General features: G+C 43.0%; 1 protein-coding gene across 1 annotated transcript; it reads left to right on the forward strand.

Annotated features, from left to right (window-relative positions):
* The first annotated feature begins 243 nt into the window (after nt 1–243).
* On the forward strand, nt 244–8,794 carry OSTM1 (osteoclastogenesis associated transmembrane protein 1). The gene is made up of 6 exons (XM_027454748.3): nt 244–595; nt 1,983–2,097; nt 3,185–3,282; nt 4,603–4,767; nt 5,579–5,744; nt 6,047–8,794. The coding sequence occupies exons 1-6, from the start codon at nt 290–292 to the stop codon at nt 6,100–6,102; spliced, it is 906 nt and encodes a 301-aa protein (XP_027310549.3). The 5' UTR covers nt 244–289; the 3' UTR covers nt 6,103–8,794.
* Nucleotides 8,795–15,822: the final 7,028 nt, after the last annotated feature.

The following is a 15,822-nucleotide window of genomic DNA, read 5'->3' on the forward strand; positions in this document are numbered from 1 at the left end:
GCCGTAACTCATGCTGTGTGCCCTGTTATCCTTTGGGACTGCAATTTTTTAGGGGAAAACACAGGGAGAGCTGGCGGGCGGGCACGAGCAGGGTGCCCAGCTGGGGAATGAAACGTGAGGGCTCGACGATGACCGTGGCTGTAATTACTACATTTTTATCACTTTTGGGGTCACTTTATTTAGGACAGCCAACTCCAACCTCCCCTCACCACACACAAACCCGCCCACCCCATAACCCCCGCCCAGCCCGTGAGCGGCGCGGCGCTTCCGCTTCCTCGGCGGGGCCGCCATGGCGCTGCCGCCCTGCTTCCTCCTCCTCCTCATCCTCCTGCCCGGCCCCGCCGTGGGGCTGCAGGGGCTGGGTGAAGGAGCCGAAATGGCGGCCGGGCTGCCCGGGCTGGAGCTGCTGGAGCTGCCCGAGCTGGAGCCACCCGAGCTGGAGCCCGAGTGCCGGCGGCTGCTGGGCGCCTTTGCGGAGGGCAGCGCGGCGCTGTCGCGGTGCCTGGCTCGCCGAGCCCGCCCGGTGCGGCTGTGCCAGGCGTGCCGGGGGCACTACAGCACCCTGCTGGGGCTCTACAGGGACATCGCCCTCGGGGTGCGGCGTGGGATGGGGTCGGGGTGGGGGTCGGGGTGCCGGGGGGCAGCTGCACGGCGCCCCTGTGGGGTGTGGGGGTGCGTGGCTGGGTGTTGGCTCAGTGCATGTGGGGTTTGGGTGAGGTTTGGTTGCTGCAGGGGGGTGGGAAGCTGGGCTGTGGGTGGGTAATGTGCACAGGGGAGCACATTAAGGGCTTAAATCCACCTGTGTGGGGTGAGGAATGTGGATGGAGCACGTAGTCCTGGCACCTCGCCTCCTGAAGGGTTCATAACGCAGCCGAAATGCCCTATATTTAAGGGTGGAGGCTGTCGCTGGGAAGCTTTCAGCACAGGGTTTGCATTGCCAAACAAATCCCAGCACTTCAGATGTCTATGAGCTCATCACGGCCTCTGTTCTGGAGTACTGACAGCCAAAGAGGGCAGGTTCGGCATTTCATCTGAAATGCACCTTAAAATCCTCCTTCAGTAGGCTTATGAATAACCTCGCTGAACATCTTTAAGAAATGATACAGTTCTGTCAGATCCAGTTTGGGATTTAAAGTTTTTTCCCCACTCAGGAGTACAGCTGGTGAGGAGGTTTCACAGTTTTAACTCGCTTGCTGAAGCCACCAGGGAGCTCCCTGCATAAACAACTGGGGAAACCTCTTTAAAAAGCAAACCCATGTTGAAAGAGAAAGGTGCTGGGTCTCTCATGTATCCCTCTGTGTAAGCAACATGCTTCTCGCTAAAGAGATCCTTTCCTTGCATGTCCCACATTGCTTATCAAAGAGGTTTTTGGCAGCTATGGCAATTTTGGGGAGTGCTTAAGGCAATTTAGCAGCTAGAAACCAGGAACCGGAGCATGGGAGTCAGGTGACGGGAGAGCATAATTTTCTGTCAGTGACTCGGGGAAGAAATGAAAGCTCTGGAGGAGAAAAACGTTAGTCTGAGTTCTGATAGGGATGCTTCGTTTCCTCTTTGTTCTGTAACTGCTTCTGGAGTGATTCTGCATTTTTTACTCAGCTCCTTCAAATAAATCAGCAGTCTGATGAGAATGGTACCCTACCCATCGCTGGCTTGAGCTGGCTCCTGGAGCAGTTGTCCAGAACTGGATAAGTATGAGCTGGCTGGCAGAGGAGGCTCTGACTCTGTGCTTTCACGTGTCTGTGTATTTTTGACCGACACACATGCAGTCCTAGTTAGTAGATCTTCAAAGAGCATGTGCACTAAGCTGTGTTGCTTGTAGGAAGATTTGGAGGATCAGATGTTTATTGTTGGGTTGATTCTGCTCTAGAAATGACAATGTGATGAGATGCGTTCATTTAGCTGTGTTTACCTAAAAATACTTTTCAAACTTTCCCTTCATATTTTTAACACCTGATGGCTTTTTTTCCCCCCTTTTCTTCTAGAATTCTTCTGAGAGCCACAATTGTGCCAAAAGCATCTTGACCTCGGACAGGCTGCAGATAGTTGTAACCCTTTCAGAGTTCTTTAACGAAACGTGGGAGGCAGCCAACTGTGCAAGTAAGTGACTCCTTCTACAGCTTTCATGCCACTGTTAGGACTTAGCTTAATTTTGGCCCTAAGATTTGCACAGATCAGAATTGTATGTATTTGTTTAAATACATACAGTATATAACACAAAGATCCTAAACCAGACCAACTCCAGTGAGGGCTACAGGAGGTATTTATTGGGTAAAGGATACTGCCAGAAATCTGAGGGTGTTAGTCTATATGAAAAACCAGAAGTTATATGTAATTATTCTAGGCAAGCCTTTCAAAAGGAAGTTACATTAGGGTTGTTTGTGTTTGTGCAATATGCAAACCCTGTTGGAGACTTTCCTTAGTTTTGTTGTAGCTTCTTCTGTTTTTCCCATCTTTCCTTTTTTTTTTTTTTTAATTTATGTAAGAAACTTTGACTTTTTCGTTAATAAGCCAGTAACAGCAATGTTTACTTGTATCTGCATCCATGTGATTTCACTTCATGGGTGGAGGGTGTCCAAGTCCATCCTTGTGATTCACTCATCCCCATGCTGATAGTGCTGTGCCATGCTTACAGATAGACTGCAGCTCTTGGCTCTTCCTCTGGCGTGGGGGGAGGAAAAACCTCAGAGCTCCCCTGAAAGCTGGTGACATGGTCAGCTCTTGTATTAAACAGCAATAACCTACGCTCTGATTTCTACCAGTGTTCATGGTCCAGCTTTTCCCTGGGTGCCCCCCCTTTCATCTCTGCTTCTGATGCTTCTGCTGTCATATAATGGCTGTTACTGTTGCTGGGCAAAGCCAGATTTGCAGGGTAGAAAATAAAAGTAATGCCTTGTTTTATCTTAAAGTCCAAAGATAATTCAGACCCCCTCTTCAGAAAGCTCTTGATGATAGTCTTCATCTTTCACTTAATCAAGGCCAATTAATTCTGAGATATGTTCTCGATGAAGAGTTAGGTCAGCAGGTCTAAGACATCAATGGCAGGCAGCTAAGGAAAATGCAGTGTTGACTAGACCTGTCTTTTATAGTCGAGAGCTCTCTTTGCAAGAGTGGAGTGCCTGGGGCTTGTCAGCTATGGAAATGTTAGAAATTAGAATATCCTGATGTTTTTCTTTCTCTTTGACAGATTGTTTAAAGAACAACAGCGAGGGATTATCAAATTCTACTGTAGAATTCCTGGATTTATTCAATAAGTCTCTGACATGTTTTGAACATAACCTTCAGGTATTTATGCTGTCGTATTTAAGAGAAGCACTAAATCCTCTAATTGCTAGCAAAATCTTGTTTATGCTGAACAAACTGCGGATACGTATTAGGCAAATAAAACTCTCAAGCTCGCCAGCAGTTTAGGCACATAGATCAGTGATCTGCAAAAATGTGGTTATTTACAGACTGAGAGCCTAAAATTAATTCTAATTGGTATTCACCTTGACTTCGTTTTGTATGTAATTGCAATGCTACTTCACATCAGAATTTCTGAATTCACAACAGTTGATAATTACGTAGCAGGCAGACGTTATTGTACTTACTGTCACTTTTTCTACCTTTCTATGGTCTTCTGACTCAACAATTCAATCTTTAAATAACCTTTTGATAACATAGGCTAGTACAGAAACACCAGCTACCTTACATGATTGTTACAATTCTCCCCACTAATGAAATTTTTGGTAGTCCATACCAGACAGGCAACACATAGCACTGTGAAATAAATGTGGTGATTTTCCTTAAAGAAAATACCCTAAGTCACCTAAGCAAAGGCACATAATCTGTTTCAGTTGGAAACTAGCCAAGTTCTGGCATCATTCAATAGTAAAAATGGGAAATGATGGGTATGGTGCAATCTCTGAGGGAACCATCTGTGTTTTTTATTATTGATGATATCTAGGAAATGTGCCTTGGTCAGTCTCAACATGGAGTGATCTGTCAATCAAGTACCCAAATTGGATCTTAACCCAGTGGTCAGTGGTTAGCTGATGCAGCAATTGCTGGGCTTGGAATGTCTTTAGAGACCAGTTTCATTTTCAAGTATGCTTTATGGCATTTGGTGATGGTGAAGGCCATAAATGAAAAGGGTTGTTTATTAGGGCAAAGTCTGTCATGGTCAGAGTTGCTCAGCAGTAGCAACAGTTACTTGCCTATGGTCAGATGATCCACCTTGTCAAATGAAAAACAAAAAACACTTAAGGAACCCCCATCTGTGGCTCCAGAATAACACTTAGTTGCTTGCAGTTTTTCTCTTGTCTCTCCTTCTGGGAGCTGGTACTTTTTAAAAATTAAAAACAAAAAAACAACAACAAAAAACAACACCTTCTGATTCAAGGAACAGTTTGAGATGCATAAGTTGCCAAACAAAAAAGGATCTTGTCACTAGAGCAGCCCAATGAATGAGTGTTCTGGTCCCTTTTCCTCCTGTGTTGTCATGTGAGTTGTCTGTCTGGGCCTTTCCTCAATGTGGGTTGTTATAAATCTGGATTTTGGTTCAAGCTTGACTCTAGTTTTCGTAATTCCTTCAAACTCTGTATGAGTGCTGTTCTGTAACCCTAGGGACAAGCCATCGATGAGTCACCAAATAACTACACCGAAGTGTGTAAGAACTGCAACGGAACCTACAAGATGTTGAACGACCTCTACAACAACCTGCAGAAGCTGAACAGACACGGCAGTGAGTCTGGGCACTCTGCACACTTGTGTATCGATGTGGAAGATGCGGTAAGTACTTGCTCATACTCAACAGGGAGATCTTGTCATGGAGGTCTTCCTCAATCTGTGTCATGTGTGCTTTTCTTGCTAGGGATTGCTTTTTCCCCATTCAGTTTGGGACCAGCTGATGTCCAGTGGAAGGGAGGGAGCCCAGAGAGGCTGTCCTGTTAGGTCCTTATCCCACTGTCAAGCAGTGGGAGCGTGACTGAGGCTCCTGATTGCCTGAGCACATTCCAGTTTGAGTAGCTGCACTTTAATTTCTTGTTACAGTGAAGGGCTGGATTAAAAAATAATAATAATAAATAAAATAAAAAATCTCTTAATCTTCTGGCTTTTAATGCAAAGCTTTACTGCTATTGTTCTAGCCAGTGTGATAATTGATTCCCTATTACAGCAGCTGTTTCTTGTCCTCGGTATTTGTGACCTGTGTTTGGAAGGAGCTTTGTTTTATTGTGAGGTTTCAAGCAGTTGGGCAAAAAGAGCATTACTGAATGTGTGAGATTAACCCTGTCCCCACAAACTGTCAGTGAATTCTGCAGGAAATGGGCAACATGGCAATGTCTACAGTATATCTGAGTATATATATTTTTTTCTGAAGCTTGCTGAAGCTTTGATGTGAGATTTTGGCTCCATTTAAATGGTGTGTTTCTACATTTCCAGGGATTTGCATGTGTCTGGGGGGAGATCTGTTCAGGTTGTTTTCTGAGGTCATGTTTGAGTGCTTGAATATCCTGAATATCCATATAGCCTTGAATCCTTGAATATCCTGAATATCCATACAATGTTTTCTCCTTCACTGTTTCCTTATGTTTCCATGTAGATGAACATCACTCGGAAGCTTTGGAGCAGGACTTTCAACTGCTCCGTTCCCTGCAGTGATACGGTCCCGGTGATTGCAGTTTCATCCTTCATCCTCTTCCTACCCGTTGTTTTTTACCTCAGTAGCTTCCTTCACTCGAAGCAGAAGAAACGGATACTCATTCTGCGTAAGTGCTGGCGCTGTGCTGTTGGAGTTGGGTGGTGCCAGGGACTCTCTTGGCTCTCATGGGAGCAGGGGCCCAGCCGGCTCTGCCTGCAGCTGTGCTGACGGCGCTAATAGCGACTATTAGTCTGCTGCTGTCCCCTGAAGAAGGGTAGGGGAGAGCTTCAGCCATATCTTTTCATTAAAGTTTTTGGACGTGAACAGAAAGCTGTTTGCAAGTCTCTGGCGGATAAATAGAGGGGAGTGGAGAGACGAGTTTTGTGGAATTCTTTGTGTTTAATTTTCATATAATTTTTCCCTTTCTAGCCAAGCGTATCCAGTCAAATGCCAGTCTTGTGAACATCCAAGAAAAATACAGCTGAGCTGCAAAACAAAACCTGAGAACTGCTGCTGGTATACAGTGGGTACAATTGTGTTGGAATGAGGCCGGCACAAAAGAGGAGTTAATTATGGTTTAGTGTAATGATACAGAGCAACACAAGTTAAACAAAATGCTGTCTGACTTCTAAGCAAGGATATTAACAAACATGACAAGGCAGGGCTGTGTGACACTGTATGGACTCTGGCTTTGAAAAATCTGTGGTGTTTTTTTCAGTCTCAGGCTGAAGCTGGTGTTTTTCTCTTTCTTTGCGTGTTTTTTTTTTTTTTTTTCCCCTCTTTAATTTATCATATTTGGTTCACAGAAACCTATCTGAGATTCTGGATCTTTTTGAGATGATTTTCACAGACAGGAAGAACTTGAAGTAATACTTGATGTTCCTGTTTGAAACGTTATTTCCATGTAACGCTCTGTTGTCTTGTCAGACTTGGAACAGGCAGGAAACCTTCGAAAAAAAATAAAAAGTTCGCATCTTTTTGATCCTTCTCTCTAAAGTCATGCTGCTGCTCAGTTGATTGCAATGGTCACTGTGAAAAGCATGAAGTAGGCAGAGGAAGTGGTAATATATAATGTTCAAAGCCAGCAACAAAAGCAACAGAACTGCCAGTGCTAGACATGAATAGTAATCATTGATGACTACAGTATTCAGCTATCTCTGATATAAGTGGCATATTTAGTCATTTGCACTCTTCAACCACTAAAATCTTTGCTTTTCAAATGTTATATTTTCAGAGGCTTATTTTAGGTGTCTGCCCAGGTCACTGGGAATGCATCATTGTTTGTCTGTTTATTGTGTTGTTTCCTTTGCCGTTAAAGTGTTTGGTTTTTTTTGTTTTTTTTTTTTTTTTCTGTTGTAGAGAAGTGAGGTAAAGTCAAGTCACTGGACATGCTGTATTTCCTAGTCTAGAGCTTGCTGTGGCTTTAATTCAGAGGTGTTTACAGGAGTGTGGTAGGGAAAAAATGATCCTTTCATGCATAACATGTATTGTACAAGTAAATGAACCGGGGGGTTCATGCAACTTGAAAACTGCCTTGAAGCACAATGAAGATACTGTGCTGGGAGTTCTTGACTTTCAAGAAGTAGTTTTAAAAATGATCCCTGAGAAACAGATGAAAAATAAATAAATACAAGCATGTGGGATTCCAAAGCAGATAAAAAAAAAAAAAAGCTGTACAATAACTGCAGGGATGGATAGTGCTGCTGACAGGCAGTGGGTACGGTTCAACAAGCAGCAGCTGTAGCAATACCAGAGGTTCGGTTTGGCTGACGATGGTGCTAAATTGGGGGAGTGATAGGATTGAAACAATTTATAGCTGTACTTGACGTTAATGAATGGCTTTGCTCCAAAAATACCTGTTTTTATAACCGTAAGGTAAAACTACATGGCCGTATCATCTAAAAATCAGATTTCTCTTGAAACCTGTGTGTCTGATTGTGGTCAACAACTGTATGAAAGTCTTATGTATTTGACGTGCGTTTGAGCCTAGTTTATTTAATTATTTCTTTGCACAAGGGCTCAAATACATACAGAATGGTTTAACAAAACAGTCCTAAAGTCATCCTAGTCACTGTGTTTTTTTGTTTTTGAGTCAGGACATGCTGTCAGTTTTAAAGTCAAGTTGGCACTGTGTTTAATGTCAAGTAAAATGCTGTATTAGTGATTGGCTCCATCCACATGACTGCTTTTTTTTTTTTTTTGCATTCTATGACTGAGAAGTATTTATCTCCCTCTGTTAAACATGAATTACTAGGTCAACAGTCAGTTTATTCTAGGTAGCTTGTAACAGTAATAGAAAACTTTTTTTTCTGGTTATTCTTCTATAAAGTTACTTTCTTGCGGCTGGGAGAGGCATGTTGCCTTTAGGAAAAAAGACATTTAATATTTTTTATATCTGTTTTTCTTAAACTTCAACTTTCTGGGACTTATTCAGCTGCCTGCTCTAATAGCATTACATCGATTTGGGACATCATATGATTGAGAGCTGTTCAAAACAATCTTTCATTCATGCAGATAAAGCCAGTTTGTATGTGCAGCACTTCAGAATGACAGCTTTTATACTGTAAGCGGTGGCTTTTTGAGCACATTCGTGTTAAGTAGGTCTCAAAGTCATTACTTTTGGATATGGTGATTAAGCACTTTACAAAAAAAAATAAAAAATAAAAAAAAAATCAGCTTTTCTTATTTTCCTTGCTGCTAAGCCAAACGGAAATACTCATGTGACTTTTTTTTTAATTTTAAAGCAGCAGTAATGTTTACACTAGAGATTTTATATCTTTTATCCACTGTTTCTCCTTTTTTTTTTTTTTTTTTTCTTCAAACTTTGTACTGCTAACTTGCTTTACAGTTTTGTTTTTGGTAGGATGCTTCACAGATAAATTGACTGAATTCTCTTTATAATCTTTCCAAGAGTAATGTGGAAGCACTCAGATGGTGTGTTTGAAGGAGAACTAACACTCATTTTGCTGCTAAACTTTCATCTTCGTTTATTTTTTTGCCTTTTTGGTATTATACGTACAAAACAGTGAACTTTGGAAATACTGGTTGTTTGTATCCTTTTGTGCAAATCAAGATTTCTAACTGTGGGGTGGCACTTTGATTTGTATTTATACTTATTAGGAATCCTCTATAAATGCTGAGAGTCAGCTTTAATAAAGATTGTCAATAAACAGTGAACAGTGTGGTTTCTTAATTGCTCCATTTATGGTAGTTTTATATTCCTGCTGTTCGGGGTTTGTGTTTAGAGGCACCTGCTTATTACTCGTCATTATGCCACTTGCAGGAAAACAGTATCAGAAGGACATTTCCAAAGCAGTGCTGCAGTGAATTACAGAAGAAATGAATTGCAACTGCTGAGAAAGGGTGGAGTTTGAGCGCAGTTAAATCCTGCTGAAGTATACGGAAAGAGTCTCGTTAGTTGCAATGGAGATTCTTGGACAGGTGTCTGGGGGTAAAGGTACTTGGGATAACTTGGTGTCTTTATGGGGTGGCTTTCAGTTACCTGTACTGGCTGCTCTTTCAGCTCCAGCAGTCCTCCTGTTGAATTTCTGTTGGGTTGGAAGATTTTCTTAAAATGACAGTGCAGTGAGTCATGGTGGAGAGAGCTGGGTATCTCAGCTGACAACAGCATTGCGCATTAGTGGTAGATGTGAATGTCTCAAAGGCAAATTTGATCTCAGTTTGTCACAAAGGGACTTCCAGAAAGGCTGGGAAAGTATTACGCCAGTATTTGAGGTGCAGCTTCAGCTGGAAAACTAGGTACAGTTCTGGCTGCATGTGCTCTTGGGATTTGAAAGGTAAGTATAAGAGAAGGACAGCAGGAGGAGAGGGGGTTGACCCAGTGAGTGGAGCGGAGGTGCAGGGAGTAATTGAAGGCGGGAATGGGAATCTGGAAGCACACTCGGTAGCACTCTTCTCCCCCAGCATCTGCTTTGAGGTCCAAGGAGCTGCCTGGGGTGCTTCTGATTTGTGCTGGCAAACATAAACACGTGGGAGCAGCCACAAGCACATCTGCTGCTCTGGGGCTGCAATGGGCTAGGATGGACTTCCATACCTTGCACAGATTAGAGATAGGGAAAGAGGAATAATTTTGGCCGGTGGGATTTGTGTAACTTTCAGCCCTAAACAGAAAAGAAATTAGTTGTTTCTTTACCCCTAGACAAAACAACTTCCTTGGCCATCTTTCCTGTTGAATCCTGACTTTGATGTATTTGTGACGCTAACTCTCGTTGTCATCAGTGTTTTATATGGGATCTCCACTCCATATAGATTTTGCCAGATTGCTTATGCTGTGGTGAGGCTGTCTGCTGTCAGGGAGCGTATTCCTCTTTCACATAAGCCTTAACTGTGTTTCTTTTCCTCTTGGCAGCTCTACTTGAGAACACTGGAGGTCACCAAGTCCAACTCCCTGCTCAAGCAGGACCATCTCTAAAGCTGGATCAACTTGCTCAGGACTCACAGCTGTTTGGTTCCCACAATTTTGGGTACTGTTGGGTTCTGCGCCAAGCAGGCTGTGCTTTCAGCTCCCCAACACGCAGGAGTGCAGGGTGAATGCCGCAGCTTGGAGAAACAAATACGAGAACCTGATGTTCCCTGCTGCCAGCCCACTGTGGATAAAGAATACAGGAATACTTTATACTATGGTGTAGCTTTGAAAGGAGTCTGTGGTTTGAAGTGTGGGCTGTGTTTGTTTTTTTATTTATTTTTGTGCATCTCACAAATAGAAGTAGGACTGACCAGGTGGCAGGAGGGCAGGGATGCTTTGCAGGGATTGCAGTGCTTTGCAATCAAATGCAAAGTTGCAGAGTTAACTGCTAATTATTTTTTTTAATTACTTGATGATTTTTGCTGGAAATAAGTTAAATAGTTAAAGGAACCCTGAAATCTTCACCTACTCCCATCTAAGGTGAAAATGTTGGAAAGCTATTTCAAATATTTAATAGCAGAGAGACACTTGCTAGTAGCTCGGTTGAAGTTTTAACTTTTAATACTGAAAATTCCACTCTAGTGCCAGCACAGTAAGTATCATGGATTGCTGCAATTAAGCCAGTGCCTTAAGTTATTCATAATACTCTTTCTGGGCAACATTCCCACCTGCTTAATCTCTGCTATACAAGCGTTTATTAGAACTGACTGTTGAAAACACCAAGCTAAATCAGACACTGAAAAAAAAAATAATAAAAGAAAAATCAATCAATATGATGCCCTAAACTGGTTTAATGTGTCTTTCCTCTTCAATAATCCTGCACGTTACTGATTTATTTGCTGCAATGAACATGCCATTCAACCAAAACAAGATTAGCTGAGAACACCACAGCATCAAGCACAGAGCAACTTTAATGCTGCTTTACATTTCATTGTAATGCTCAGCACTTACAGTGTTGTCTCTTTCTTTCCTCTGTAATAAAGAGTTTGTGTGAGGATCACGAAGGGCTCTGGAGTGTTGTTTTGTTAAAGCATTTGAAGCAATAGCTTTGAGTCTTGAGTTGCAACGCAGCAGCTCCTTCATCCAACCGTAAGTGGAACCAAACTGGTGAGCAGGATTAATGCATGAATTTCTATTCCCTGCAGGATTTTTCCGGGGTTAACCATGAAATAAATGGCTTATGTCAAATTGATCTAGGTTAAGACAGAGAGCACAGCCACTGGCAATCAGAATATTCCTTTGGACTTCATTCAAAAAAAAAAATTTTTTTAGTAGCATTTGGAACAGTAGCAATCTACTGTGCTGCTGGAAATGCACACTGCAGTGAGCAGGCGTCTTGGTTTTATGCAGAGGAGTCCTGGGACTGATGTGGTAAGGACAGATGACTTCCAAAGCAGTCTGTGGAAAGAGTCAGGAAAACATGAATGACAGAAGTATCTTGTACCTGGCCAAGCTATAAAAGCAACACCTGGCTAGGTATAAGGCAAAGTCTGAAGACTGTAAGCTCTCCAGCTTCCAGGTAAAACTCTGTGCACCTGTCTTCCTATTACAGGGGCAATCCTCGACTGAGAGTGTGTAAAGGCAGTGGGTTTAAATTACTTTGTTGTATTTTCATTTTCCCTGTCATGGAAAGAATGCTTTAGACAGTAACATTCCCTTCTTGATGATTAAGAAGCAAGTTGTATTTGTTTGGACATCCATATATTCTCCATAGTTCTAAAAAATAATAATAATAATAATAAAAAAAAAAATTTCCAGGGATGCTGCTTGCAGTGCAATGTTATTTTTCATTTTCTTTGGAAGACTATGATAAGTTGCATGTGTGTACTTCAGCAGCTTTTTGTGTCTTGGAGTCAAGACTTGGAGTTAAGTATTGCAAAAGCATGCTGGACTGGGAGCAATTAGTCAAACAGAGAAATGAGAAAAAGGCCAAAAGCGTGTTTGCACCGTGCTGGAAGAGGTTTTCAAAGGTAGGGTTGTGATTCTGATGCTGGAATGTGCATGTTTCTTTTGGCGAATGCTGCTTTTTTTCCCCTGTTGATCAGAACAGAGAATTGAAATTGATCCGGCAAAGGGAGGGTCAAGAGATTTAAGGCAGCTGTTTCTGGAGGAGGAAATGGGCTCTAAAAGTCTGCAGCCTCACTTTACTTTACATGTCTCCATTGAAGAAATAGTCTGAAGATGCTTTCAGAATGTCTGCCTGGAAGGGGAGTGCTGGGGTGCAAAGAGAGGGCTAGCAAGGTGCTAGCTTCCCATTAATATGGCAGGTTTTCCTGGAAAAACAGAATCTCAAACTGAAAGGGATGGAGCACCCAGAGGGGGGCATGTGTGCTTGGAAGGGAGAATTTCCTCCAGAGCAACTGCTGTAAAGCTGGTCATGGGATGAGTAATAACAGTCATTTATATGAAATAATATACATATTTTTTTCTCAGTTATCAGAGGACACCACAGCACCATTGACTCTCTTGTCCAGGCTGCACAGGTATTTGCCATGATTGCATTTATCAGTGCACCCCTGCGATTTAGCTGCTTTGCACTGCAGCAGACTGCTTCACTAGTACAGAATATGCTTTGTTATCTGTTCCACGGATAAGCAGTATAAAAGGTGTACGTACACACATGAGGGTGTATTTATATATAAAAGAATACGTAAGCTTTACTGTAGCCACTTGTGGGAGTTACTTTAGGTCCGCTCATGAGCTCCCACATGTGTTTTATTTAAAGACCAAGTGGTCTGTGTGGTCTCCTAAATCATGGCAACAGAAGCACTTGGGCTGACCTGCCTGGTGTCCAAACAAATGTCAGGAGAAGGGACAGCGAGAAGGAATGAGGCAGAAACAGCAAGAGTGCTCAAGAGAAAGCAGGATCGAATAGTCCTGGGAAAGCCTCTGCCCTGCCTTGGCTTGTATAACGGGGACTTATACAACACGTAACCCAATCTGACCCTGACCCTGCCAGTGTTCAGGGACTATATTTTTACTGAGATTAAGTTTTATTTCCTTTCTTGGCTTTCAGCTTGCCTTTTGGCTGTCTGGCATGGCCGAGGCTACCTCACCTGTTTGTTCCTATGACACTTGGTGTGTGCCCAGCCACCCCCTGGTGCCCCGCAGCAGTGCTCACCAGGGACGGCCTGGTGATGGCTGCAAACTTGTGCCCCGTTTTCTCACAAACAAATTATCCTGCCTAAAGACAGGTCCTGGGATAGCTGTCCCCACCTCTGTGGCACCATGGAGGAACAGGTAGGAATTCCGAGGGGAAAAATGCTAAATATTTTCCCCATTACTGACTGAGGAGTTCAAACCCAGCCTTTAAAAATGTGCTAAAACCCACTGACCCAGGGTCCTGTGCAGCTGTTAGGGTCAATGCAGTGAGTGTCTGGATGTCCCTAGCTGGTGCTGTAAACCACACCAGCCTCAGCCCCTCTGACCATTTCTCCTGGATTTAAAATCTTCCAGCAACACCTTTCAGGTGTTTTTCTGTGTTCCCAGGTCTTGGTGGCATATCTCCCTGCTCTGAAGTCCATGATCTTCACGGCTTCTTCTGGCTCCATACCACCGATGCGGCAACATTTGCCATCCCAGGATGGTTTCTTCACCCCATGGTTCTCACTCCGTCTTTAATACTTGCTGTCCTGATTCAGGCAGATGGGTGCAGCTCCCTGTGATGCCATCAGATGGGAGCTGGGTTCTCGTGATAATGCAGAAATGACCACGGCAGCCTTCCCAAGGAAGCATTGCTCAACCAGCTGAGAGGGAGAGCAGAGACTCACAATCACTGGGGGTTGAAAGCAAAGAGAAGTCTGTAGCTTTGAAGGGCAAAAGAAGCTGTTGGAGGTGAAAGCAGATTTATGTAGACTATCTCCCAAAATGCTGAGCAAAGACAATCTTGCAGCATAATCATTTTAACAGTTGATATTTTGCAGCATGAGCAGATTGTGGATTTGTACGAGGAAGAATTGTTTAACCCTCACCAACACCCAAATGCTTCAGAAAGAGTTTTCCACCTGAACACGGATTCTCTTCCCAGTCACACATCCAGCAGGAACTCCAAGTTCACAGTCACTGACCATGACAAACACTCAAACTTTGCAGGCTGCCAACCCTGTTCCTTCCTGCCCTTGTAGCACACTGTTCAGTGTTTGAGCTAACTCCTCTGGACCACCTACCACATCTAGAAGGCATCAAAGCTGGGAAAACCTGTGTTTTCTTCTCTAATATGACTCATAATTTATGAATGCTTCAACTCAGGATTTGCATTTTTTGTTGTTGTTATTTTTCTTTTCCCCAGAGGATTATGCTGACTCAGCTGAGAGTGCTGAGTACAGGAACAGTATTGTCCTTAACCTGAGCAAGGCAGTAATTAAACTGCATCTTATCTCGATGGTGTGATGCTATGAAACTCATTTTTTTATTCACACTAGAAACTCATTCCAAGGGGACAATAAGCGTAAGATAACAGGGACAGGTATCTAAGTGACAGGAAAAAAATATATTTATAAATAAATATATATATGTATTTCTTGTTCTGCTAAGTGCATCTTGATTTCAGAGCACATTACCTAGCTGCTGCACTGTGAGTCAGACAATTCATGAAGTGGGTTGCAGAGATTGTCTAATTTACTCACTTCCAGGGTCTGAGGGGGTTGATAAGGGAAAAGAAAAAAAAATGTTAGAGATTGTTAGATCTAAGACTAAGAGATCCCATCTTACTGGTAGGAAAAAAAAAAAAAAAAAAAAAAAAAAAAAGATATATGCTGCTAAAAGGAGATAAAAAGAGCATAAATTCCAGTCAGATGTGCCTCTCGTGAAAAATGACTAATTAAATGACATCGGTAGCTTAAAAATAGACCTTGCTTTAATGGGAAAATATTTTAGAGGTCATTTAAAGAGAAATCAAAACCCAGGAAAGATGAGCAAGTACAACTGCCTGCCTGAGCTTTGTTATTTCTTGGAAGTAAATCTCATTTTGGGGGCAGTTTCAAGAAGAGTGGCAAAGCCCAGCACACGTACAATAGCCACGCTCACGTGAGCAAGCGCTGTGCGGCCTTACAGAAGGCCCGTGGAGGTCAGAAAACAATGAACTGAGCAGTGGATAAATGAACCGAGCAGTGGGGTGAGGAGTACAGGAGGGCAACCCTGAACCCAGCCCATAGGAGCTGCTGCCCTGGGCCAGTGCTGCTCCTGCAGCCTGCCTCCACCCTGCGCTGCCTCATGCTTCGTAAATAATGTTTTTCAGTTCCTGTGGTCCATCCCTGTCATGATTTCATAAACCTTGGCCATTTCTCTTCTGCAGTTGCCCCAAATAGATGTTTCTCAGACCACGTGCCCGAACACCTGCAGGATGAGGTTCGGTTTAAATTTAGTTTACGTGCTGAAAACATGAAAAGGATTAATGCAAAGGGGAAGCGTTTGATCTCTTTGACCAAATAACCATATCAAAAGCTCTTTTCAATGCCTTTTGTTGAAACATATAAAAGTCATGAACTCCCAGGCTTCTCGCCAAATACATCCGAGTCTATGGGCCAGGTTGTTGCCCAGTGTAAGCCAGTGTCACTCTGCTGATCTCCGGGGATATGAAGTGACTTTCACCATGTTTGGACCCAGCCTCCGGGGATTAGCAAGGTGCTTGTACGAGCAGTAATGCTGATCAGCCCACAAAGAAGTGGGACAAACGGGTTTGCAAGCCTGTGAATGCAGCTGAGAGGGAAAGCTAGCTCCTGAAGTAAAATAGATATTATCCCCAAGAGGAACTGACAGATTATCTTTGAGATGATTAACA

This window comes from Anas platyrhynchos, chromosome 3, assembly GCF_047663525.1.
Source record: "Anas platyrhynchos isolate ZD024472 breed Pekin duck chromosome 3, IASCAAS_PekinDuck_T2T, whole genome shotgun sequence".
Taxonomy (NCBI): Eukaryota; Metazoa; Chordata; class Aves; order Anseriformes; family Anatidae; genus Anas; species Anas platyrhynchos.

Bases quoted from the DNA above. Each gene is read 5' to 3' on its own strand.
- OSTM1 (XM_027454748.3), top strand. From the start codon at position 290: ATGGCGCTGCCGCCCTGCTTCCTCCTCCTCCTCATCCTCCTGCCCGGC. The intron at 2,098-3,184 runs GTAAGTGACTCC...TCTCTTTGACAG, and splicing joins GGAGGCAGCCAACTGTGCAA to ATTGTTTAAAGAACAACAGC. The intron at 5,745-6,046 runs GTAAGTGCTGGC...TTCCCTTTCTAG, and splicing joins GAAACGGATACTCATTCTGC to CCAAGCGTATCCAGTCAAAT.